Source organism: Engystomops pustulosus, chromosome 6 (assembly GCF_040894005.1).
Source record: "Engystomops pustulosus chromosome 6, aEngPut4.maternal, whole genome shotgun sequence".
Taxonomy (NCBI): domain Eukaryota; kingdom Metazoa; phylum Chordata; class Amphibia; order Anura; family Leptodactylidae; genus Engystomops; species Engystomops pustulosus.
Genome location: NC_092416.1, coordinates 9,048,618 through 9,070,997, shown reverse-complemented (window position 1 = coordinate 9,070,997; position 22,380 = coordinate 9,048,618). Strand labels below are relative to the sequence as shown.

The 22,380-nt window shown below is 44.7% G+C and overlaps 1 protein-coding gene across 2 annotated transcripts; it reads right to left on the bottom strand.

Moving 5' to 3' along the window:
* Positions 1 to 3,225: 3,225 nt before the first annotated feature.
* LOC140065348 (C3a anaphylatoxin chemotactic receptor-like) lies at positions 3,226 to 10,373 on the bottom strand. Of its 2 annotated transcripts, none has more exons than XM_072112940.1 (3): positions 10,264 to 10,373; positions 8,107 to 8,183; positions 3,226 to 4,957 (listed from the first exon to the last, which is right to left on the bottom strand). In XM_072112940.1, the coding sequence occupies exons 2-3, from the start codon at positions 8,169 to 8,171 to the stop codon at positions 3,985 to 3,987; spliced, it is 1,038 nt and encodes a 345-aa protein (XP_071969041.1). In that variant the 5' UTR covers positions 8,172 to 8,183; positions 10,264 to 10,373; the 3' UTR covers positions 3,226 to 3,984. The 2 variants fall into 2 exon arrangements, with proteins under 2 accessions (XP_071969041.1, XP_071969040.1); XM_072112939.1 differs by lacking the exon at positions 10,264 to 10,373 and adding an exon at positions 9,063 to 9,218.
* Positions 10,374 to 22,380: the final 12,007 nt, after the last annotated feature.

Here is a 22,380-nt window from a genome sequence, read left to right as displayed (position 1 = left end):
TCCGTAGCCAAAAAAGGAACAATGTTATGCCACTTGGAAGACGGCAATACATAAATGATAGATTTTTCCCCACATTAGGGTTTTGTTTGACAAATTTAGTAAAACGTAAGAAAATCTATTCATGTCTGGTATCCCCGTAATCGTATCAATCCATAGAATAAAGATAACATGATTATTAGTCTATACGGTGAACACCAAAAAAAAAAGAGTAAAAAATCCAGTACAGAATTGATGCTTTTCTACTCCTGTCCTCAAAAAAAGTTCCTAAATTTTCAACAATAGGTGATACAAACCCCAAAATGGTAACACTGGAAAAAGCATCTCATCCCGCAAAAAAAATGGCATCACATGGCCCCAATAACGAAAAAGCGAAAATTTTATAGCCTTCAAAAGGGGTCAATGAGGAAACTAAAATCCTGGCAGCTGCAGGGCTCTCCTTCCCTTCTGCGTCTCGCTGTGCCCCCATAACACAAGTCACAGCCACATGTGGGGGGTCTTTGTACTCAGGAGAAATTGCAGAACAAATTGTATGGTGGGTTTTCTCTTTTTATCTTTTGGAAATGTGTAAATTTTAGGGCTAAATGAACGTATAAGGGAACAATATGACCATTCTAAATTTCACCTCCATTTTGATTCAATTACTATGAAGATCTCAAGGGGTTAACAATCTTCGTAAAAGCTGTTTCTGATAGCTTGAGGGGTGCAGATTTGAAAATGGGTTGGTTATATAGGGGGTTTTGATGCTAAATATGTAAAATTTCATTCAAAACTGTATTTATCCCCAAAATAGTCAATTCTGAAAATCCGGAAAAGCGATATTCTATTTGTAGGCCGCGTGACATCAAAATAAATTATCCAGACATTTCAGAAATTATGAAAATGTAAAGTAGACAAATGGGAAATGTTATTCAGCAACTTATTTAGGTGGTAAATCGATCTGCCTGAAAACGCAATGATTTTGAATTTCGAAAATGGCAAATTTTTCCAAACATTTATCATGTTTTCTTTTTTTTTGTAAATAAACGCAAAACTTATCTGCCAAAATTTACCACTAAAATGAAGAACAACATGTGGGGAAAAAACAATCTCAGAATCGCTTTGATAAGTAACAGTGTTCAAAAGTTATAACCGTATAAAGAGACGCAAGTCAGAATCCAAAAAATCGGGCTGAGCCTTAAGCTACAAAATGGCTGCGTCCTTAAGGGGTTAATCATAGTTTTTATGAAGTATTTATTTTCGGTGGGTTAATTTAAATGGCAGGTACTCTTTGTCATTATATATAGGGTGTGATGAACCCCCACTCCTCTCGAGTTCACTCTCAAGTACACTTACACTAGGGAGAACTAGCCCTTTAGCTCTGCCCACTTATTCAAAATGGCTTCTTTATGCTAAATCTACCCCAAGCGCTCAGCACCCAGATAACTCATGGCCACCACCCACAAATTTCTTATACAAAGATGGCCAGAGGAACCTTATCTACCCAGACAACGCACCCAAAGAACATGCAGTCATTAAATCTGCTATTCTGTAAGGACCTGGTAACATACATCTCTTCAGAAACTAAGATTCTCTAAGGCTACAAGCAGAGGCCTATTAAGGTTAAGACTTTAACCTTAATTTAAAAGACAATACACCTATAAAAACATAAACTTGTCAGATAAAAAAAATGGAAACAATATACATAGATTACATACAAACCGTGTATTCATACTGCTGTTAGTAGCATCAGGACTGTGAAATATGGATTTATATTCCAGAATATTAGCTAGAGTAGCTACATGGTGGTGCACTCCTTTATATGATCTCTTAACTGTACAGCGCATAGACCCTCCCCCGAGGAACTGTTATAGGATTCAAACAGAACCTGCTACATCATAGGTGGAGGGGCTGTGCGGTATTACAATGAAGAGATCCCACACGTTGGTGTGCACCAGGTCCAGCTACAATCCTGGAATATAAATCCATATAAATTCCTGCTGCACCAACACACAATGGCAAAGGGAGCTGTCACCAGCAGACCTGGATGATTTCTATACCTGTTTCATTGAATGATGTCACATGTATATTATTACGGTCTGTGACTAAAACGGAACACTACAGAAAAATTTACAAATTTTTGATTGATTACAACAAATAAAAATTATTAGAACTATTGAAAATACAGAGCCTGGAGTCTTCTCTCCGGAAAAATAACAAGAAATCTGACTTATTACCTAAAGTAAGAAGGGATGAAGAGAGTCCACCACCTCCACTCAGCGTTATAATCTGCTGCATCATGTTGTAGATTTCCAATGTAAATTCCAGCATAGCTTTCCATCCTTCATGGCATTTTCAAGTTATTCCCTGGTTAATCTGTATGCAAATGAGGCATTTGGAGCACCCGGGCATGTCTATTGCTATTCCCACCCATATATCTTCTCTCTTCTTCTGGTCTCTCAGCTAACAGATTACAATGGGAATTTCTTGAAACTGGCACAAAAGACAAAAAAAATGAAGATTATAATGCTTGATGGCAGAGGTAAACTCCTTTTTGCCACTTTTCTGGCCAATTGCCATTGGGGCAATAGTACTGTATTTTCTTTATGTCATCATGGACTCCCCCAGATGGGCAATTCAGACTGCATAAGTGAGCATTGCAATATTTTTACAAATGTTAAGCATCTGTTAAAAAACTTAATTAGGGTGAGTGCCAAAACCTAATAGCAGCCCCCATATACATATCCTGGTAAACAGCCAACAGTAGCTTTCTGTAATGTCCCATGACCTACTGCCTTCCAGCGGATGTAGGAGTATGTGCATGCCCCCTCTATCATAACCACTCCCATAGCAGTGGTTGTTGGGGCATGCCAAGAACATCCATATCACTCCTATTGTATTGGTTATAATGGAGAATTTAGGGCCTGGCGCACTTGCATAAACTTTCCACAGTAAGTACTATTTACAGTAGGTGACCCTGTTAGGGTCTTGTAGTTACCCTTGTAAAGTGTTGTAATAGTGGTCAAGTGGTACTACTTTAAATTCAATCCATGTAGAGATGTTTTTAAAAACTTTTCCAAAAGGCAGGATATGCTAAAAAAGCAAGGTTTGTGTGGGGTCTGGTGAAAATTTTTAATAATGTGGTTACTCAGTAGATTAATGATAATAAACTTTATTTGTACCTAAGGGAAACTAAAGTATCAAGTCCATTTACATTCCAATAACACAACAAATAATAACAAACACGGATTTAAAAGACATAAATCATAAGATGAGAAACATCAATACTGTACATTAAGTTGTTAAAGGGAACCTGTCACCAGAGTGCAATTTTTTTATCCGGGGACAGATTGTTATAGACAAAGTAATGTATAGGCTGAAAATTTTTATTTTTTAAAGTCTCTGTTATATTGTGTTTCAAATAAAGTATGTGAAACTTTACCTGGCTCCCTGCCAGATGCTTCAGCCTGAGTCCCAGAGAGGGAAATTTCAAATGGAAACTTCCAGAAGTAACAAGCAGAGCAGTGAATATATTATAGAGCAGTCGGAAGTTGTCATTTGAAATTTTCCTCTCAAGGACTAAGTAAAGTTTCACATACTTTATTTGAAACACTATACAACACAGACATGTTTTGAAAACACATTTGGCATGTATAGTACTTTTTATAGTCACCTGGCCCCAGTGTGTTTTCTAATTTTTGATGGGAAAATAACTAGTAATGACCCTTTAAAATTCTGGTTTGACCAAGTTTGATTGAACTAGTAATGACTAGTAATGACTAGTAATGACCCTTTAAAATTCTGGTTTGACCAAGTTTGATTGAACCGTCGCATGCTAAGTGTTAACGGTAGGGGATTTAAGCCAAACCCACACCCAGTTCCAAACTTTTAATGAACTTTGTAGTTTGGATCCATTCCCCTCTAGTAATAATCTGAAGTCACCATTGCGGGGGGGGGGGGGATTGTTACAGCTTCTGTTGACATCATAAAGTGTTCTACATTAAGATGTTAAATGGTGGTGAGATGTTCAGATGCTATGGTGGTGACAAGTTCATGATTCTCTTGTTCTTGGCCCAGGTCATTTGCCGCTTCACTTAGGGCACTTTCAAGCCTGATTGGGATAGAACTCGGGAAATCATGTCCAACATCTTGTCCCATCACAACATAAATGATTGGGTTTATAACATTTTTCATGAAAATCAGGATAGGAACAATAAAACTTAGGTAGAATTTAATTCCATGAACTTTATAGTCAAAGGGTATCAGTGGGTAGATGTAATATGGAGCCCAGAAGATGAAGAAACACAATATAACAGCGGTGATGATCCTGTAGGGTCTCTGAGATCTCTGGGGTCTATTACTTTTTCTAAGTTTGAGGAAAATGGAGACATAACTGGTGAAGATGATGAGGAAAGGGATCACGTAGAGTAAAACTAACCTGATCAGGTGAAAAGTGTGTATTGAATTATTGTCATAATTTATATGAGGAATAACAAATGTGTGTAGACACAAAAATCCATTCCACACCAGACTCATCCCCCAGATAATTCCTGCAGTGATTCTCACTCGTTTCTGTGTCCTATGGACTTTAGCCCAAAATGGCCACATGACCGATACCCAACGATCAACACTCATGGCCGTCAGGAGCAGAACACCGGTGTACATGGTAATAACTAACATCATTTCACACAATAGGATGATGATATCTCTAAAATGGATCTTTAAAATGTTAGTCCACAGTATAATTATAGGAAACAGAGAAAAACAGCAGAGGAGGTCAGCGATGGCCAAGTGCAGGAACCACACGGCACTGATTGTCTTCTTCATCCGGAATCCGGCAATCCAGATGACTAATCCATTCCCGATAATCCCAAGGATGAAAAAGATGCTGAGTAATGCAAGTGTTACTTTACGTATAATGTCCCCGGTAGCATCATTTTCATAAGTTGGGTAATTTATCTCGATGTATTCGTAATTTGACCTATGAATAGATGATAGGGCAGAAGTTAGGCTTGAGAAGATTCAACAATTTTAAAGTATCTGCTCCGTGCACTGGGGTATTCCTAGAGAACAGGGGGGGCAAAACGACACAGTGAGGTGACATTGTAGCACTAGATCACCCAAATATACTCTCCTATGCCACAATTGGAGTTCCCCTGGCACATTGCACAACCAATTCCTTAGTACTTCCTGCAACAGGAGGGGACTGGAGTGAATATGTGCTTAAAGGGAACCACAACCCCCATTTTTCACCATGCACATTGTCCAAAAGCCCATATCATGACAATTGCATAGTTGGTTTAATCATGTTTGTGAGTAGTTTAGGTTCGCTACAATCATATTGTGTAATTTTACCTGGCTCCCTGCCAAGCTCCCACACTGAGTCCCAGGGCTGGAATTCAAAAACGAACAGACATCCTGGTTCTTTTCCCCAGCCTACATGTCCCTCCCTCTGGTGTCATGGATGGGTGGCAGCTAGGAACAAGGGTAAGGTCTCTGCATCCTTGGCAGGGTGCCCTGTAAAATACACGATATGATTATAAAGAACCTATATTACTCACATACATGACAAAAGCACCTATGCAATTGTCAGGTTATGGGCTTTTGAAACATGTGCATGGTGAAAAATGGGGGGTTGTGGTGACAGGTTCCCTTTAAATTTTCAACTATTTTAAAAATCATATTTTATATATCTATTTGCCACATCTGGATTTACCTGATAAATCTGGAATAAATTGGCTAAATTAAAAAGGGGAATGCGTTGGCAAATGTCCACATCAAGTCACGAATCAGTAGAATTGGGAAACGTTTCCCCCATTATGTAGGACACTGACAGGGAAGATTCATGTTTACAGGTAAAACAATTCAGCCCTAATATTCTTGGGGTGTAAAAAGTACATTATTCCTCGACTCAGAGCAACAACATTTATATTCGATGACTAAACCAGGTCGTGGTCCCCCATTGTAGATTTCTGGCAGGCACTCTGGGTCCCTAAAGTCTGCGCCACAGAGTTTTTATGGTGCTTGCTTTAGGCGGTTCTCCTTTTCCCATGCACAGCACATGATCATCAACCAGTACTGAGAGGCTGCAGCTGTATAGACCCAGCACAGACTAAACAATAACAAGAGTCAATATAAAAATGTAATTTTTCCCTGCAACTGTGGCTAAAACTCCAGTTACAGCCGAAGAGTAAAGTTCCAAAAGAGCCATTTTGACCATTGAGAGACAGAAAGCAAAATTAATTAAAAAAATGAAAAAAATATGACTTAAACAACACCCATTACAACCCCAGCTGCCCTATAACAGACAGTCATGGGTGTCCCCCCGATCCACGTCTCCGATCTCAGGCACACCTGTGCCTCGCTCCGTGGCGCTGTCCTCCCCGACTCTCACTCACCTCTCCACGCTCCTGACTCCATCCTGACAAGGCCACGATCCCGCTCCCCCCCTTCCTAGAGAACACGCGATGGCTCTCAAAGAGGGCCATACAGGCTCAAATGTATAATTTTAAAAGCCTTTTTTGGTAAAAACCAGGACATTAGAAGCTAAAAGAAGAGCAGATCCTGCCAGAGGGGGCTCACACCGTTATGTCAGTGCCAGAGGGGGCGCAAACCAATATGTCAGAGCCAGAGGGGCGCACACTGGTATGTCAGTGCCAGAGAGGGCGCAAACCAATATGTCAGAGCCAGAGTGACGCACACCGGTATGTCAGTGCCAGAGAGGGCGCAAACCAATATGTCAGAGCCAGAGGGGCGCACACCGGTATGTCAGTGCCAGAGAGGGCGCAAACCAATATGTCAGAGCCAGAGGGGCGCACATCGGTATGTCAGTGTGTCAGTGTGCACAGCAGAAGCAGCACAGAGCTTCAAGAATGGTCTAGATCCCCTTTTCCATCAAAATCACATTTACGGTTATGTTACATACAATTTTTTCCCTTAAACCCATCCCCGATCTAATCCCTTCCTTGGTTGAACTTGATGGACATTTTTTCAAACGTATAAACTATGTAACTATTAATGTTACCTAATCTGTATTGCTTTTATTGCTTTTAACCTAATCACACGTATGTGCTGTAGTGTAGCTACTGAGAAAGGATCTGTTCTTTACTTATCAGCTAATGGCTTTGTTAAAAATTATGCAAATGAGGCTCTGTGACCTACACCTACACAGAAACCGTTTCTGGCCTCGTCAGCTTTGCTTCAGCTTATATGACCACCTCCTGCCTTCCCCTGCGAGAAAGTCAGTGATGTCACTGGGCTCTCAGCAAATCATGCACATGCACAGTCAGTCTCCGGCTACTCAATGAGGGAACCAATCGCACATTTGCCGATTTGGCCAAGAGTCTGATGACATCACTGGCTCTTTAGCAGGAGATAGGAGAGAGGAGGCAGCATGGCAAAGGAACGTGTGAAGCATGTGAGGCTGACGGAGCCAGAAGGGGCTCCTGTAATGTACGCTCTCATTTACATATTTACATAAACACATTTTCCTCTGAAATGAAGAAATTAACTGATAAATTAAGAACGTATCAGGAAGAGGCTCCTGCGACTTTGACAGGAGTCCCTGAGGTTCATTTGCATATTTTTTAAATACATTTGTCTCTGATACAAAGACATTAGCTAATAAATGAAGCAGAGTTCCTTTGTTAGTGGTCACACTACAGGGTGTAAGTAACACTCCGCACTTCGGGTAAATTTCCTTTATGGCTACATGAAGGAAATTCGGATCTGCGGCCAGTAGTTTGAGGTCCGTGTGTTATCGGTGTGTGAGGACCATTCACAATCAGATGGCAGCATAAAAGACCATCTGAGGTGCAAATATATTCTAAAAAAAATAAAACCTGCCCTCACGGAAAAGGTTGATTCCTTCTCTGTTGGAGACTCCACCCCCACAGGCCGGTTCCTCCAGGTCCTATTCCTGCCCTTAGTTTTGTCGCTCGAGCAGTCTGCTCATACTCAGGGCTGCGGAGACTAATTGATGTACATGGAGCCGTGTGATAGCCACTGAATCAGCAGATAACACACTGACAATAACTACATCCATGTGCTGGAGGGTCTCACTCTGATACAGATATAAATGGCAACTAACCTTATATTCTCTGAAATCATATAGAAAGAATATTCACGTACCAGTTATAGTAATCCGGAACTCCAGTTGTATTAAGTGAGTAAAGGTCCAAATCTGACAGATCCATTCTGACTTGTGCCTAAAAGAAGAATAATTATAAACATATGGAAGAAAATACCAACTTATTCGTCATTATAGAATCTTGGAAAAATTAACCTGACTTTAAAAAACTAAACCCCGAAGGCTTTTATCAAGGGTTCATCATCAGGGATCTGAGATATATCATTCAATTGTGCTCCAAAGCTTGGGACTTTCCCCACGAAAAACTAGCCAAAAAGTGTCTCTGTTGACCCAATCTGGGCACTGCCTAAGTAGAAAATGTCCTCTGTGAACATTCATTATTGAGATGGTACCTCCGAAGTCAACAGGTCCACGACATCCCTAGAGAAATTCTTTGAAAGCTGCAATTTCTAAAAAAGTGTTTCTTGGAGGTTAATATTTTTATCATCCATCCAACTAACTGGTCTGCCCCTACTAAGACCCAAAGACAGGGGTGAACCAAGCCTTTCTGGTAGGGCTGCAGTCATGGGGATGTGCCGGCCAGCGGCTACAGGGACGTGCCAGCTGGCAGGCAGGTGGATGTGCCGGTGGACGAGGGCCCAATGCCGCCCCCTCGTTCAGCAGGAGGCGCACCGCCTGAGGCAAGATTCTCAGCTCGCCGCATGGCAGGTGCACTCCTGCCCAGAGTCCTTCATATTTGGACTTGTCCATCTTTATGTCCAGCTTTGTGATTCTTATTAGCTGCTTTGGCTTTTATACCCTCTAGATCTTTAACTCTATCCTGTCTTCCCACTGACGAGAGGAATCAGTGGGTTCAGGTACCAAGTCTGAAGCAACGTATATAGGCGTCACTGCACAGTTTCTCCTTCTCCTGTGCTAATCGCAGGAGCAGGACTGGATCTATGGCTGTCAGACACAGCCAGAGACCCAACAGGAGAGAATAGAATCAGTGAATTACCTCTTCTGTCTTCTCCTTTCTTCACTGGAGAGCGCCGCGGTGGCTTTAGGAGCACTATGCAATGAAAACAGGGGTCTGCTCTATAGACCCAGCGATGATCTGCAGGGGTTCATCAGAGCTGCTGTGTGTAATCACACATAAGCCCTCCTCTTAAAGTTTCACTAGTTAGAGGATAAAACATGAAAGTGAAAATAAAACAGCCCTGTTAATTAATTGGTGGAGCAGTGGGTCAACCATGTATGTGCTGCTGTATCTCAGGCAATACCATGTATAAGTTGTGGAATTGTTGGAGGTTCCTGAACTTTAAGCCCCACAACTTCAGAGCATCCCATAGACAATTTATGAAGTGTCAGGATGGATTCTTGACCAATTGCTCCATTCGGTATTGATAATGGGAAAGTGGGTGTCTCTATGGTCAAAACTCCATCATTTACCCAACAATGGACCACAAATCAAGTGTTTACAGATGGTTAAAAGTACAAAAAAGTAAAAAAAAAGGGAGATGCAGTAAAGAGGGGGCTGCAGGGAAGAGGAAGGTGCAGGGAAGAGGGAGCTGCAGGTTAGAGGGAGCTGCAGGTTAGAGGGATCTGCTGGGAAGAGGGGGCTGCTGGGAAGAGGGAGCTGACATACTACAAGCAGACACATGGACAAGAGAGACTCATGTAAGGAAAGACATGAGAAATTGGTTTCAAATGGTGAAAAGGTCACAAGAAATTCATAATGGAATTAGGGATTGCAGAGTTATGGTGACATTACAAAAAGGAGGAAGACACAATCATAATTAAATAAAATGTTGATTTTCTTTCCTTCAAGGATACAATTGTTTATAGAAAAAAATGAGACATATCCAGATAATAAGCCCTAACATTTTTTTGAGCACAAAATATTCTTGGACCCTGTGTCTGAGAAGCAAGGTCACCTTTGTGCTGTGTGTTGCCAAAAATTTTTGACCTCAGAACGACCACTCTAAAACTTAGGGTACCTTAGACACAGGCCCTAAAGTGAGTGCTGGCAAATCCAGCCCTGGACACTGCTCTGGGGTATCATACAACAAGGCAATAACTTAAATTGAAAAGGTTTAACTGCTCTGATAGTAAACTTGGTTCCATCTGTAAAAGGCATTTACTCCCCCATAACTGCAGTGTAATATGTAAAGAGTCCCCACATAACTACATCCCCCATCATCCGCTCTGACACTCACCCGCTGCCTTCACTTCTCTGTCTGATCTTTTCTCCAGTAACACAAACCCTTTGTATCTTTATAACTTCTGCTTTTTTTGTGATTTACTGATAAAGTATTTTTTCTTCTCCAAATCTCTAAGCAGTTGAGATAAAAAAAAAAAATTCTTAGATTGCAGAATCTGGAAAAGTATGTAATAGTTTAAGAGAAAGAAGAGATTTGCCGTGGAAATTAATTGTTTTCTCAGTCTCTCATTCTGGAGGATGAAGCGTATCTAGGAATGCAATAAAAATCTATTTATTTTCAATGCTACTGTGCAATTCATAGTTACCCCTGCGGGGGCGCTGTGTGGGAATGGGCACTTGTCATTGGTTTTTTACCCAGGTTAGTAATTAAAGCAGCAGCGCAATATGGATGTAGTCTATAGAGACTGGCATTGGGTATTGGACATTAACTTACTAGTAACCAGTGTCAGGTTTCCGGGTCTGTGGACCCCCTGGACCACCGCGGCAGATGGTACCAGCCGACACCTGGGACCGGAATCTAAGTGGCATCTGGTTTTCACCAGAGCCCGCCGCAAAGCGGGATGGTCTTGCTGCCACCAGGTCGTTCCACAGGTGCGACTAGCCCGCTGTGACAGCCGAGGTTGCGGTACAGAATCGGGATCCAGGCACAATGTCAGGAACAGGCACGGAGTCAGGGCAGGCAGCAGAGATGCAGAGGTCAGAGGTCAAGTCCGAGGTCACAACAGGAATACAGTAAAGCATGGAACACAGGAACACACTGGAAGCTTTCCCTATGGAAGCGCAAAGATCCGGCAGGGAATCCTGGGAACAGTCGGCCTTTTAGGAAACCAGGAAGTGCCAGCGCCAATCAGAGGTGCGCTGGCCCTTTAAATCCTAGAGTGCCGGTGCACGTGCCCTAGGATACAGGGACAGACGCTGGCGTGGGTAAGGCCGGACGGGAACAGGAGCGTGGAGAGGTGAGTTTGATGATGGGGCTTGGGGGCAGCGCCACAACGGAGAGGGGCACGGGTGTATGTCCGTATTATGTCCGGCCTGTCATTATTTTTCCAATTACAATTTCAGTTGGTCTAGATGTCATTATAAATTCTCAATACTCCAAAGGGCAATCACAGGAGGCCAGAGCTGCTACCATTTAGGCTTCTAAATTATAAAGTCTTTTGTAACCAATCGCACTCCTATAGAGGAACCAGGAAGAGGTCATTGTAACATCAGAATCATTGTTGTGAGACAAGGATCAGGAGCCACACAGGAACCAAAACCAAAAGTCCCCACCGGTCGTCTGGAAAGCAGTTTCCTCACTTCTCTGTCTGAATCATCAAAAGTAATAATTATTGTAAAAGCTAAATCCATCTCAGTCATCAGTTTCAGAACCAAGTGTGGGGTCACTTAATAAGTGGCCAAAGTTTTCTCCAAATACTGAATCAGCTTTTCCCCACGTCAGCAGCAAAGTTGCCAACATGAGTTGCCCATAGCGATGCCCCTGAGCAGCAGTCATAGTCATTAACATTCTAATTAATATTGTCAGATTTAGTTACATTTATTAGTTCCAGAACAAACCCATTGTTGTACATGTATCATAAGTCCAACTTTGTCCGTTTTTTTTTTCTTTTGGGGCTTTTCTGCTGGTTAGATGTATCTAAGTGTTTTTTGTATCATTCTTTTATTGAACAAGATACATGGTACAGCAAGAATCAGCATTGTAAGGCACATATATTGTACTGAAACAAAAGAAAATACAAGCGCCTTTCGCGCACGCAGGCGCAGGTGCCTATGACTAACATTAAAGTGTTTAATCAAGTCATACATTTTTAAGTAAGCCTGTAGTTAACAGATAATATAAATACATAACAATTTAACGTAGTTAATGTAGTCTTGTCAAGAATATGGTGTCCTTGAAATCAGAGCTTCGTCTTTGTTGGCTATTATTGTAAGAATATAACTATCTAAGTGTTTTTACCTTTTGATACATGTGACATTTGGTCATTCATTTGAGACTTTTTGAAACAAAAGTCTCCAAAGGTCACAATCTCTACGCCAGATTCATGAAGAATATGCATTAGAAATCCAGAATCTGGCGCCCCCTGCACTATACACAGGCAACTGCTTATAGTACTCACTGTAGTCTTTTAGTAAATGTGGCCCAATGTGTAGAACCGCTTTGTACAGTAGATCTACTGCTCAGCCAATCAGTGCTTGTTCTTCAGTAATACATGTTGTTTTCCTTAAAGGGAACCTACCACCCCGATTCTACCTATAAAGGTAGAAGGGGTGGTAGGTGGATGGATGGGACGTGAGGAGAGACCTTTTTTGGGCTAATCCCCACGTCCCGGGTGTCTTTTAGAAAACTTTATTGCAGGTATATGCAAATTTTTTTATGCGGCTACTGGGGCGTGGAGTAGCCGGACATGAGGCTACTAGTCGTGGCTACTCCACGCCCCAGTAGCCACGTTACTCCGCCTACCAGGTAATTTTCGTCGCGCAGCTCCTGGTAGCTGCGCGCCCTCGTCGCGCCGCCCTCGTCGCGGCCACAGCTCCGGGGCCGGAACTACTGCGCATGCGCAGTAGCCGGGGGACTCGGACGAGGGCGCGCAGCTACCAGGAGCTACGCGCCGAAGATTACCTGGTAGGCGGAGTAACATGGCTACTGGGGCGTGGAGTGGCCGCGACTAGTAGCCTCATGTCCGGCTACTCCACGCCCCAGTAGCCGCATAAAAAAATTTGCATATACCTGCAATAAAGTTTTCTAAAAGACACCCGGGACGTGAGGATTAGCCCAAAAAAGGCTATCCTCACGTCCCATCCATCCACCTACCACCCCTTCTACCTTTATAGGTAGAATCGGGGTGGTAGGTGCCCTTTAAAGATGAAATTCTTCTACTTGAATAAAGACGAGAGTCTGATATTTCCTTTGCTTCCTCCACTACAGAATAACAGAGAATGATCACAATCTGCTTCTCTTATCATCCTTTCATGTTGTTCTGTTTCTTGGCAGACGTTCAGTGATAAATATGATGCAATAGATTAAATACCAGATATGTTAAAATAGAAGTTAGAAAAATTCAGTTATAAACATGTATAAACATTTAGTACAAAATTATGCAAAATAATAATACTAATAATAAAACATAATAACAACAATAATAATAATAATAATAATAACAACACTAGAACATTTGCAAATATGAATAATATTTGTGCTATTTGGTTTTAATTGTAGTTTTCAGTTGTAGTTAATTCAGTTTTGCTATTACAGTTGAAATTTAGCCCGGCAAATGTTGTGATTGGTCAGTCAATGCAGACTGACCAATCACAGGGATCTATAGATTTGGAGGACATTGTAGACAGTGTGATAATGTATTCTACTGCTCTCCAACAACTTAATTCTCTATTTAGAGTTGTTGGAGAGCGAAAAGATCTGTCCCAGTAGTACAGTCAAAACACTACTACACCTATCATCCGACCCTTCCCTGTGTGTTCCCACATTGTCTCATCATATGGTATACTACGCCTTCATTCCATCTTCATCCCTTTCCTCAAATGGTGAAAACAGTGAAACCCTCAATCTGCCCTGTAACCTGCTCATTTACATATTCATGGATTACATTTAATTTAATCAACTATAGGTTTTATTAAAAACAAGAGAGAAAGAAAAAGGACATTGGGATCCAGGGAGACAGACAGGACAATGAGCCCTAAACTACCCCCCCCCACAAGTTGTTACTTGCCTATTGCCTTGACAAGTCCCAATGACCCAGGACAACTAGAAGACAATCCCTCCTTCATACTCCGAAGACAAACAAACGGAATGAGACAAACAAACAAAAAACACTATGAGGCGGAGTGGACAAATGAGGTCACCAATTATGTGAGCAAACAAGGACAACATTGAGGCAGAAATGGTAATAAGAATCAGAATTAAAGGGGGTGTCCGGGAGCGGGCTGACTAAAACAATAAAGCTGTACTTACCTCCCGGTGCCCTCCCCTATCCAGCGCTGCTGTCGCTCCGGTCCGGGGGCCATGTAAACAAACATGTCCGCCGGAGCAGCGCTGGACTCAGCTTCCGGCCGGCCGTGGCCGGGTACGCCTATCCGTCCCTATACACAGCATTGTGTATGGGGACCGGAAGGTTGTCGCATCCGGCCGGAAGCTGAATGCAGCGCTGCTCCGGCGGCCATGTTTGTTTACATGGCCCCCGGACCGGAGCGACAGCAGAGCTGGATACTGGAGGGCACCGGGAGGTAAGTACAGCTTTATTGTTTTAGTCTGCCCGCTCCCGGCCACATATATATTTTTTTTTAAACTCGGACAACCCCTTTAACAAACAGAGTGAGTATGAATAGAGCGAATAGAGTTAACCCTTTCTAGGGAAAGGCAAAGTGAAGAGGGAGTGGGTGTGGCATAGATCAGATCAGCCACTAAAGCACAGTTCAGACTGACAGACTAGGGAATAACAGAAAAACTCGACCTCCTTCTGCGGATCTAGGAAGACGCAGACACAGACGGGACATAGTGATATTTCTAGAGAAATCTTAAAAGATTCTTAAAAAACCTGAAGAAGTGTCTTGTCCATAGCCACACAGCTGTAGTAATAGATGCAGAATATCTGGGACCTTCACAAGTGGCTCCTGTAATTCCTGCAATTTATAAAGTATAACTTTAACTTTATTAATGTCAAGGATCTTCTATGATAACTAGGAGATGCACCAGATATTGTACATTTGATCTTAAAACATATAGTTGGTCCACGATTCAAGTCCCATCCAGGACAACATCTGCAACAAGTGTGTATGTTCTCTCTGTGTTTGCGTGGGTTTCCTCCGGGTCCTCCGGTTTCCTCCCACACTCCAAAACATACTGGTGGGTAGTTAGATTGTGAGGCCCAATGGGGACAGGGACCAATCTGACAAGTTTTGTGCAGCGCTGTGGAATCTGTGTGCTCTATATACATAAAGGATTATTATTATTATTGCTAAGTACTGTTATATGATTAATGAAAATATATTTATGTTTCATATGCTGAACTAAGAGGACGTTTGACTATGACTGACGCTGTTCAAAGTCCACTCCACCAAAAGAATCCAAGACCCCCTTAGTCAATGTTTACATCAAGAGGGATCTACGATATCCACTCCAGGGAAAACAGAGCCTTTGTGTCTGCGATGCCCATATAATAAATTACCAACCAATGGACTATGGACATTACTTCTTTATCCCTAAGTAACCAAGCCCAGGTCCTGCCCCACTGCAGGTTTCTGTATAATACTTTGCGACTAGAGATGAGCGAACATACTCGTCCGAGCTTGATGCTCGATCGAGCATTAGCGTACTCGTAACTGCTCGTTGCTCGGACGAGTATTTCGCCTGCTCGAGAAAATGGCAGCTCCCGCCGTTTCGCTTTTTGGCGGCCAGAAACAGAGCCAATCACAAGCCAGGAGACTCTGCACTCCACCCAGCATGACGTGGTACCCTTACACGTCGATAGCAGTGGTTGGCTGGCCAGATCAGGTGACCCTGGGATAGACTAGCCCCTGCCCGCGCTGCTCGGATCATTCTCTGTCTGGATGCCGCTAGGGAGAGAGCTGCTGCTGGTCAGGGAAAGCGTTAGGGTGTTCTATTAGCTTATTGTTAGGCAGGAGTGATTCTACAACAACCCAACAGCCCTTCTTAGGGCTACAATAACGTTATCCTTTTTTTTTTTATTTGCTTGTGGCTGGGCTTGCTGGCACTAGTAGTGCAGCTAGTACCATATTGTGAGGAATTAGCAGGGGGACTTGCTACCGTTGTGTTTAGCTCTTAGTGACACACATATCCACCTCAAACACCAAAGTGGGAAAATTTATTAGGGGTTTGAGTAGAATTAGGCACAGTCTGGCAGTTTCTTTTTATTTTACATTTATTTTTTCATAACTCAGCGTCATCTCATCTGGCATAGTAGTGTGCTTTCATACTTGGCTAGAAAATAGCCATAGGAGAATCCAAAAGGCTTACTTACGTCTACAATAGCGTTATATATATTTGATTTCTGGTTGATCTGCTGGTGGCTGTAGTGGTTGCAGTGCATCTACTAGCACATTGTGAGCAATTTGGAGTGAGACTTGCGACCACTGTGTTTTGCGCTTAGTGACGCCCATATCCATCGCAAAGACCGAAGTGGGAAAATTTATTAGGGCCCGGGGTTGTATTTCAATTAGGCACAGTCTGCCAGTTTCTTTTTTATTTTACGTTTATTTTTTTCATAACTCAGCGTCATCTCATCTGGCATAGTAGTGTGCTTTCATACTTGGCTAGAAAATAGCCATAGGAGAATCCAAAAGGCTTACTTACGTCTACAATAGCGTTACATATATTTGATTTCTGGTTGATCTGCTGGTGGCTGTAGTTGTTGCAGTGCATCTACTAGCAAATTGTGAGCAATTTGGAGTGAGACTTGCGACCACTGTGTTTTGCGCTTAGTGACGCCCATATCCATCGCAAAGACCGAAGTGGGAAAATTTATTAGGGCCCGGGGTTGTATTTCAATTAGGCACAGTCTGCCATTTCCTTTTTTATTTTACGTTTATTTTTTTCATAACTCAGCGTCATCTCATCTGGCATAGTAGTGTGCTTTCATACTTGGCTAGAAAATAGCCATAGGAGAATCCAAAAGGCTTACTTACGTCTACAATAGCGTTACATATATTTGATTTCTGGTTGATCTGCTGGTGGCTGTAGTTGCTGCAGTGCATCTACTAGCAAATTGTGAGCAATTTGGAGTGAGACTTGCGACCACTGTGTTTTGCGCTTAGTGACGCACATATCCATCGCAAAGACCGAAGTGGGAAAATTTATTAGGGCCCGGGGTTGTATTTCAATTAGGCACAGTCTGCCATTTCCTTTTTTATTTTACGTTTATTTTTTTCATAACTCAGCGTCATCTCATCTGGCATAGTAGTGTGCTTTCATACTTGGCTAGAAAATAGCCATAGGAGAATCCAAAAGGCTTACTTACGTCTACAATAGCGTTACATATATTTGATTTCTGGTTGATCTGCTGGTGGCTGTAGTTGTTGCAGTGCATCTACTAGCAAATTGTGAGCAATTTGGAGTGAGACTTGCGACCACTGTGTTTTGCGCTTAGTGACGCACATATCCATCGCAAAGACCGAAGTGGGAAAATTTATTAGGGCCCGGGGTTGTATTTCAATTAGGCACAGTCTGCCATTTCCTTTTTTATTTTACGTTTATTTTTTTCATAACTCAGCGTCATCTCATCTGGCATAGCAGTGTGCTTTCATACTTGGCTAGAAAATAGCCATAGCAATAGGATAGCATCGTTTGGTTTTAAAAACTAAAAAACACACAAAAAAAAAAAAAAACACAAAAAAACGGTAAAAAAAAAATTAAAGTTATAACTCTCATTTTCAAAATGTTTAACCCGAGGGCTAGGGGTAGAGGACGAGGGCGGGGACGTGGGCGTCCAACTACTGCAGGGGTCAGAGGCCGTGGTCCTGGGCGGGGTGAGACACCACCTGCTGATGATGAAGGAGCAGGGGAACGCCGCGGAGCTACACTCCCTAGGTTCATGTCTGAAGTTACTGGGACTCGTAGTAGAGCACTGTTGAGGCCAGAACAGTGCGAACAGGTGATGTCGTGGATTGCCGACAATGCTTCGAGCAATTTGTCCACCAGTCAGTCTTCCACGCAGTCCACCCATGTCACCGAAATCGGCACTCCTCCAGCTCCTGCACCTCAGCCTCCTCCCCCCCAGTCTGCCCCCTCCCAGCAAAATTTGCCATTTGAACCGGCATACTCTGAGGAACTGTTTTCTGGACCCTTCCCACAGTCACAAACCACTTGTCCTGCTGCTGCTGAGCAATTTTCCGATGCCCAGGTTTTCCACCAGTCGCAGTCTGTGGGTGATGATGACCTTCTTGACGTAGTGGAAGAAGTGTGTAAAGAGGTGTCCGACGATGATGAGACACGGTTGTCAGACAGTGGGGAAGTTGTTGTCAGGGCAGGAAGTCCGAGGGGGGAGCAGACTGAGGGATCGGAGGATGATGAGGTGACAGACCCAAGCTGGGTTGAGAGGCCGGGTGAACACAGTGCTTCTGAGGCGGAGGAGAGTCCTCGACCAGAACAGGTTGGAAGAGGCAGTGGTGGGGCCAGACGGAGAGGCAGGGCCAGAGCTGGTGCATCAGCGCCAAATGTGTCAACTAGGGAAGCTCCCGTGGCGAGGGCTCCTGCGGCGAGGGCTAGATTTTCAGAAGTCTGGAGGTTCTTTAAGGAAACACCGGATGACCGACGGACTGTGGTGTGCCACATTTGCCAAACCAGGATCAGCAGGGGTTCCACCACTAATAGCTTAACTACCACCAGTATGCGCAGGCATATGAATGCTAAACACCCCACTCAGTGGCAACAAGCGCGTTCACCTCCGGCCGTGCACACCACTGCTCCTTCCCCTGTGTCAGCTGATAGTCAGCCCCCTGCCCAGGACCCTGCCACAAAAACCCCATCGTCGCCTCCACGATCCTCCACAGCATCCACCAGCGTTCAGCTCTCCATACCCCAGACGCTGGAGCGGAAACGCAAATATAGTGCAACCCACCCGCACGCCCAAGCCCTTAATGTGTACATCTCAAGATTGCTAAGCCTGGAGATGCTGCCCTATAGGCTAGTAGAGACCGAGGCCTTTCGCAGCCTCAGGCCGGCGGCCGCCCCTCGGTATTCGGTCCCCAGCCGCCACTACTTTTCCCGATGTGCCGTCCCAGCCCTGCACCAGCACGTGTCAGACAACATAATCCGTGCCCTGACCAACGCCGTTTCTGACAAGGTCCACCTGACCACGGACACGTGGACGAGTGCTGCCGGGCAGGGCCACTATATATCGCTGACGGCACATTGGGTTAACTTGGTGGAGGCTGGGACCGAGTCTGACCCTGCGGCTGGTCATATACTGCCGACGCCGAGGATTGCGGGGCCTACCTCGGTCCAGGTGTTTCAGGCCTACTATGCCTCCTCCTCCTCCCACCCCTCCTCCACCTCCTCCTCCGAACAACCATCCGTGGGCATGGCGCCATCAGTCGGTAGCTCTAGGCACAGCAGCAGTGCCGTCGCTAAGCGACAGCAGGCGGTGCTCAAGCTGCTGAGCCTAGGCGATAAAAGGCACACCGCCCAAGAACTATTACAGGGCATCACGGCGCAGACTGATCTGTGGCTGGCACCGCTGAACCTGAAGCCAGGCATGGTTGTGTGTGACAACGGCCGTAACCTGGTCGCGGCTCTGCAACTCGGCAGACTGACACATGTGCCATGCCTGGCCCATGTGTTAAATCTCATAGTTCAGCGTTTCCTCAAGACATACCCCAATCTGTCTGATTTGCTCACGAAGGTGCGCCGCATCTGTGCGCATTTCAGGAAGTCCAGCACAGATGCTGCCACTCTCAGGGCAGCGCAGCGCCGCCTCCAACTGCCCGCTCACCGACTGTTGTGCGACGTGCCCACGAGGTGGAATTCAACACTGACCATGTTATCCAGAGTTTACCAGCAGCGCCGAGCGATTGTAGACTGCCAGATGTCAACTTCCACCAGAACTGGTAGTCAGGTCAGTCAGCTTCCTCAAGTCTACAATGAGGAGTGGACGTGGATGTCTGATATCTGTCAGGTGCTGAGTAACTTTGAGGAGTCAACACAGATGGTCAGTGGCGATGCCGCCATCATCAGCCTCACCATCCCGCTGCTTGGCCTGTTGAAAAACTCTCTGGTCAGCATGAAGTCGGAAGCTTTGCGCTCCTCACAAGAGACGGGGGAAGAAGATTCCCTTGTTGATAGCCAAAGCACCCTTAGGTCTGTTTCTCAGCGCATATCGGAGGAGGTGGAGGAGGAAGAGGAGGAGAATGTTGGCGAGACACAAGAGGGGACCATTGCTCAGACCTTCACTGTTCAGCGTGTATGGGCAGAAGAAGAGGAGTTGGAGGAGTTGGAGGAGGAGGAGATGGACAGTCAGGCCAGTGAGGGGAGTGAATTCTTGAGAGTTGGGACTCTGGCGCATATGGCAGATTTCATGCTAGGCTGCCTATCCCGTGACCCTCGCGTTCAAAGAATTTATTCCAGCACCGATTACTGGGTGTTCACTCTCCTGGACCCACGGTACAAGCAAAATCTTTCCACTCTCATCCCTGGAGAGGAAAGGAGTGTGAGAATGCATGAATACCAGCAGGCCCTGGTGCACAAGCTGAAACAGTATTTCCCTTCTGACAGCGCTAGCGGCAGAGTGCGTAGTTCTGCGGGACAAGTAGCGAGGGAGAGTAGGCGAGCAGGCAGCTTGTCCAGCACTAGCAAGGGTACGCTTTACAAGGCTTTTGCCAGCTTTATGTCACCCCAGCAAGACACTGTCACCTGTCCCCAGTCTCGGCAGAGTAGGGCTGATCTTTACAGAAAGATGGTGAGGGAGTACGTAGCTGACCATACCATCGTCCTAAATGATCACACAGCTCCCTACAACGACTGGGTTTCAAAGCTGGACATGTGGCACGAACTGGCGCTGTACGCCTTGGAGGTTCTTGCCTGCCCTGCCGCTAGCGTCTTGTCCGAGCGGGTTTTCAGTGCAGCTGGTGGCATCATCACCGATAAGCGTACACGCCTGTCGACTGACAGCGCTGACAGGCTGACGCTTATCAAGATGAATAAAGCCTGGATTTCTCCTAATTTCCAATCTCCACCAGGTGAAGGAAGCTCAACCTGAATAATTTATCCACTCCTCCTCCTCCTCATTTTCCTCCTTCTCCTCCTCTTTGTACAGTAAAGCAGAGGAAACTGGCTATTTTTTGACAGGGCCCACTGGCTCTAGCTATAGTACTTTATGCATTTAATTTTTCTGGAGGGCCACCGACCCGGTCCTCTGCTTTCAACAATTTTTGGGAGTGCCACATACAGGCACTCAATCTATTCAATTTTTATGGAGGGCCACCTACCTGCTCCTCTGGTTTGAAAACTTTTTTGGACTGCCACATACAGGCACTCAATCTATTCAATTTTTCTGGAGGGCCACCTACCTGCTCCTCTGGTTGGAAAACTTTTTTGGACTGCCACATACAGGCACTCAATCTATTCCATTTTTCTGGAGGGCCACCTACCTGCTCCTCTGGTTTGAAAACTTTTTTGGACTGCCACATACAGGCACTATCCAAATTGAATTGTCTCCATAGCAGCCTCCACACGTTGTCTCCATTGCTACCTCCAAAAGTCGTTTATATAGCTGCCTCCATACATCGTCCCTTTATCAAACGAGGTGTGTCAGGCCGAAATTTGGGTTGTTTTCATGGATTCCACATCAAAGTTGTTAACCTTGTCGCCACCCTGCTGTGTTATCCACAAAATACACTGGCAAACTTTTACCATTTACGGATATTATTTCAGCGCTTCTTGCGCATCTGTTTACATTCCCCTCACCCGCCATATCCTAAACTTATAAGAACGCTACTACACTTGATCTTATACAAAAGGTTCTTAGAAGTGCTGTTTGGGGAGTAGCCTAGAGACAGGGGCTTGGATTGGCGAAAGCTCGCCTGGCAGCGGAGCGCCAGCTCCATGCGCATCATGCGCTTCTTGCGCATCTGTTTACATTCCCCTCACCCGCCATATCCTAAACTTATAAGAACGCTACTACACTTGATCTTATACAAAAGGTTCTCTTAGAAGTGCTGTTTGGGGAGTAGCCTAGAGACAGGGGCTTGGATTGGCGAAAGATCGCCTGGCAGCGGAGCGCCAGCTCCATGCGCATCATGCGCTTCTTGCGCATCTGTTTACATTCCCTTCACCCGCCATATCCCAAACTTATAAGAACGCTACTACACTTAACTTGGTGCAGGCTGGGACCGAGTTTGACCCTGGGGCTGGTCATATACTGCCGGCGCAGAGGATTGCGGGGCCTACCTCGGTCCAGGTCTAAAACAGGCCTACTATACCTCTTCCTCCTCCCACCCCTCCTCCACCTCCTCCTCCTCCTCCGAATTACCATCCGTGGGCATGGCGCCATCAGTCGGTAGCTCTAGGCACAGCAGCAGTGCCGTCGCTAAGCGACAGCAGGCGGTGCTCAAACTGCTGAGCCTAGGCGATAAAAGGCACACCGCC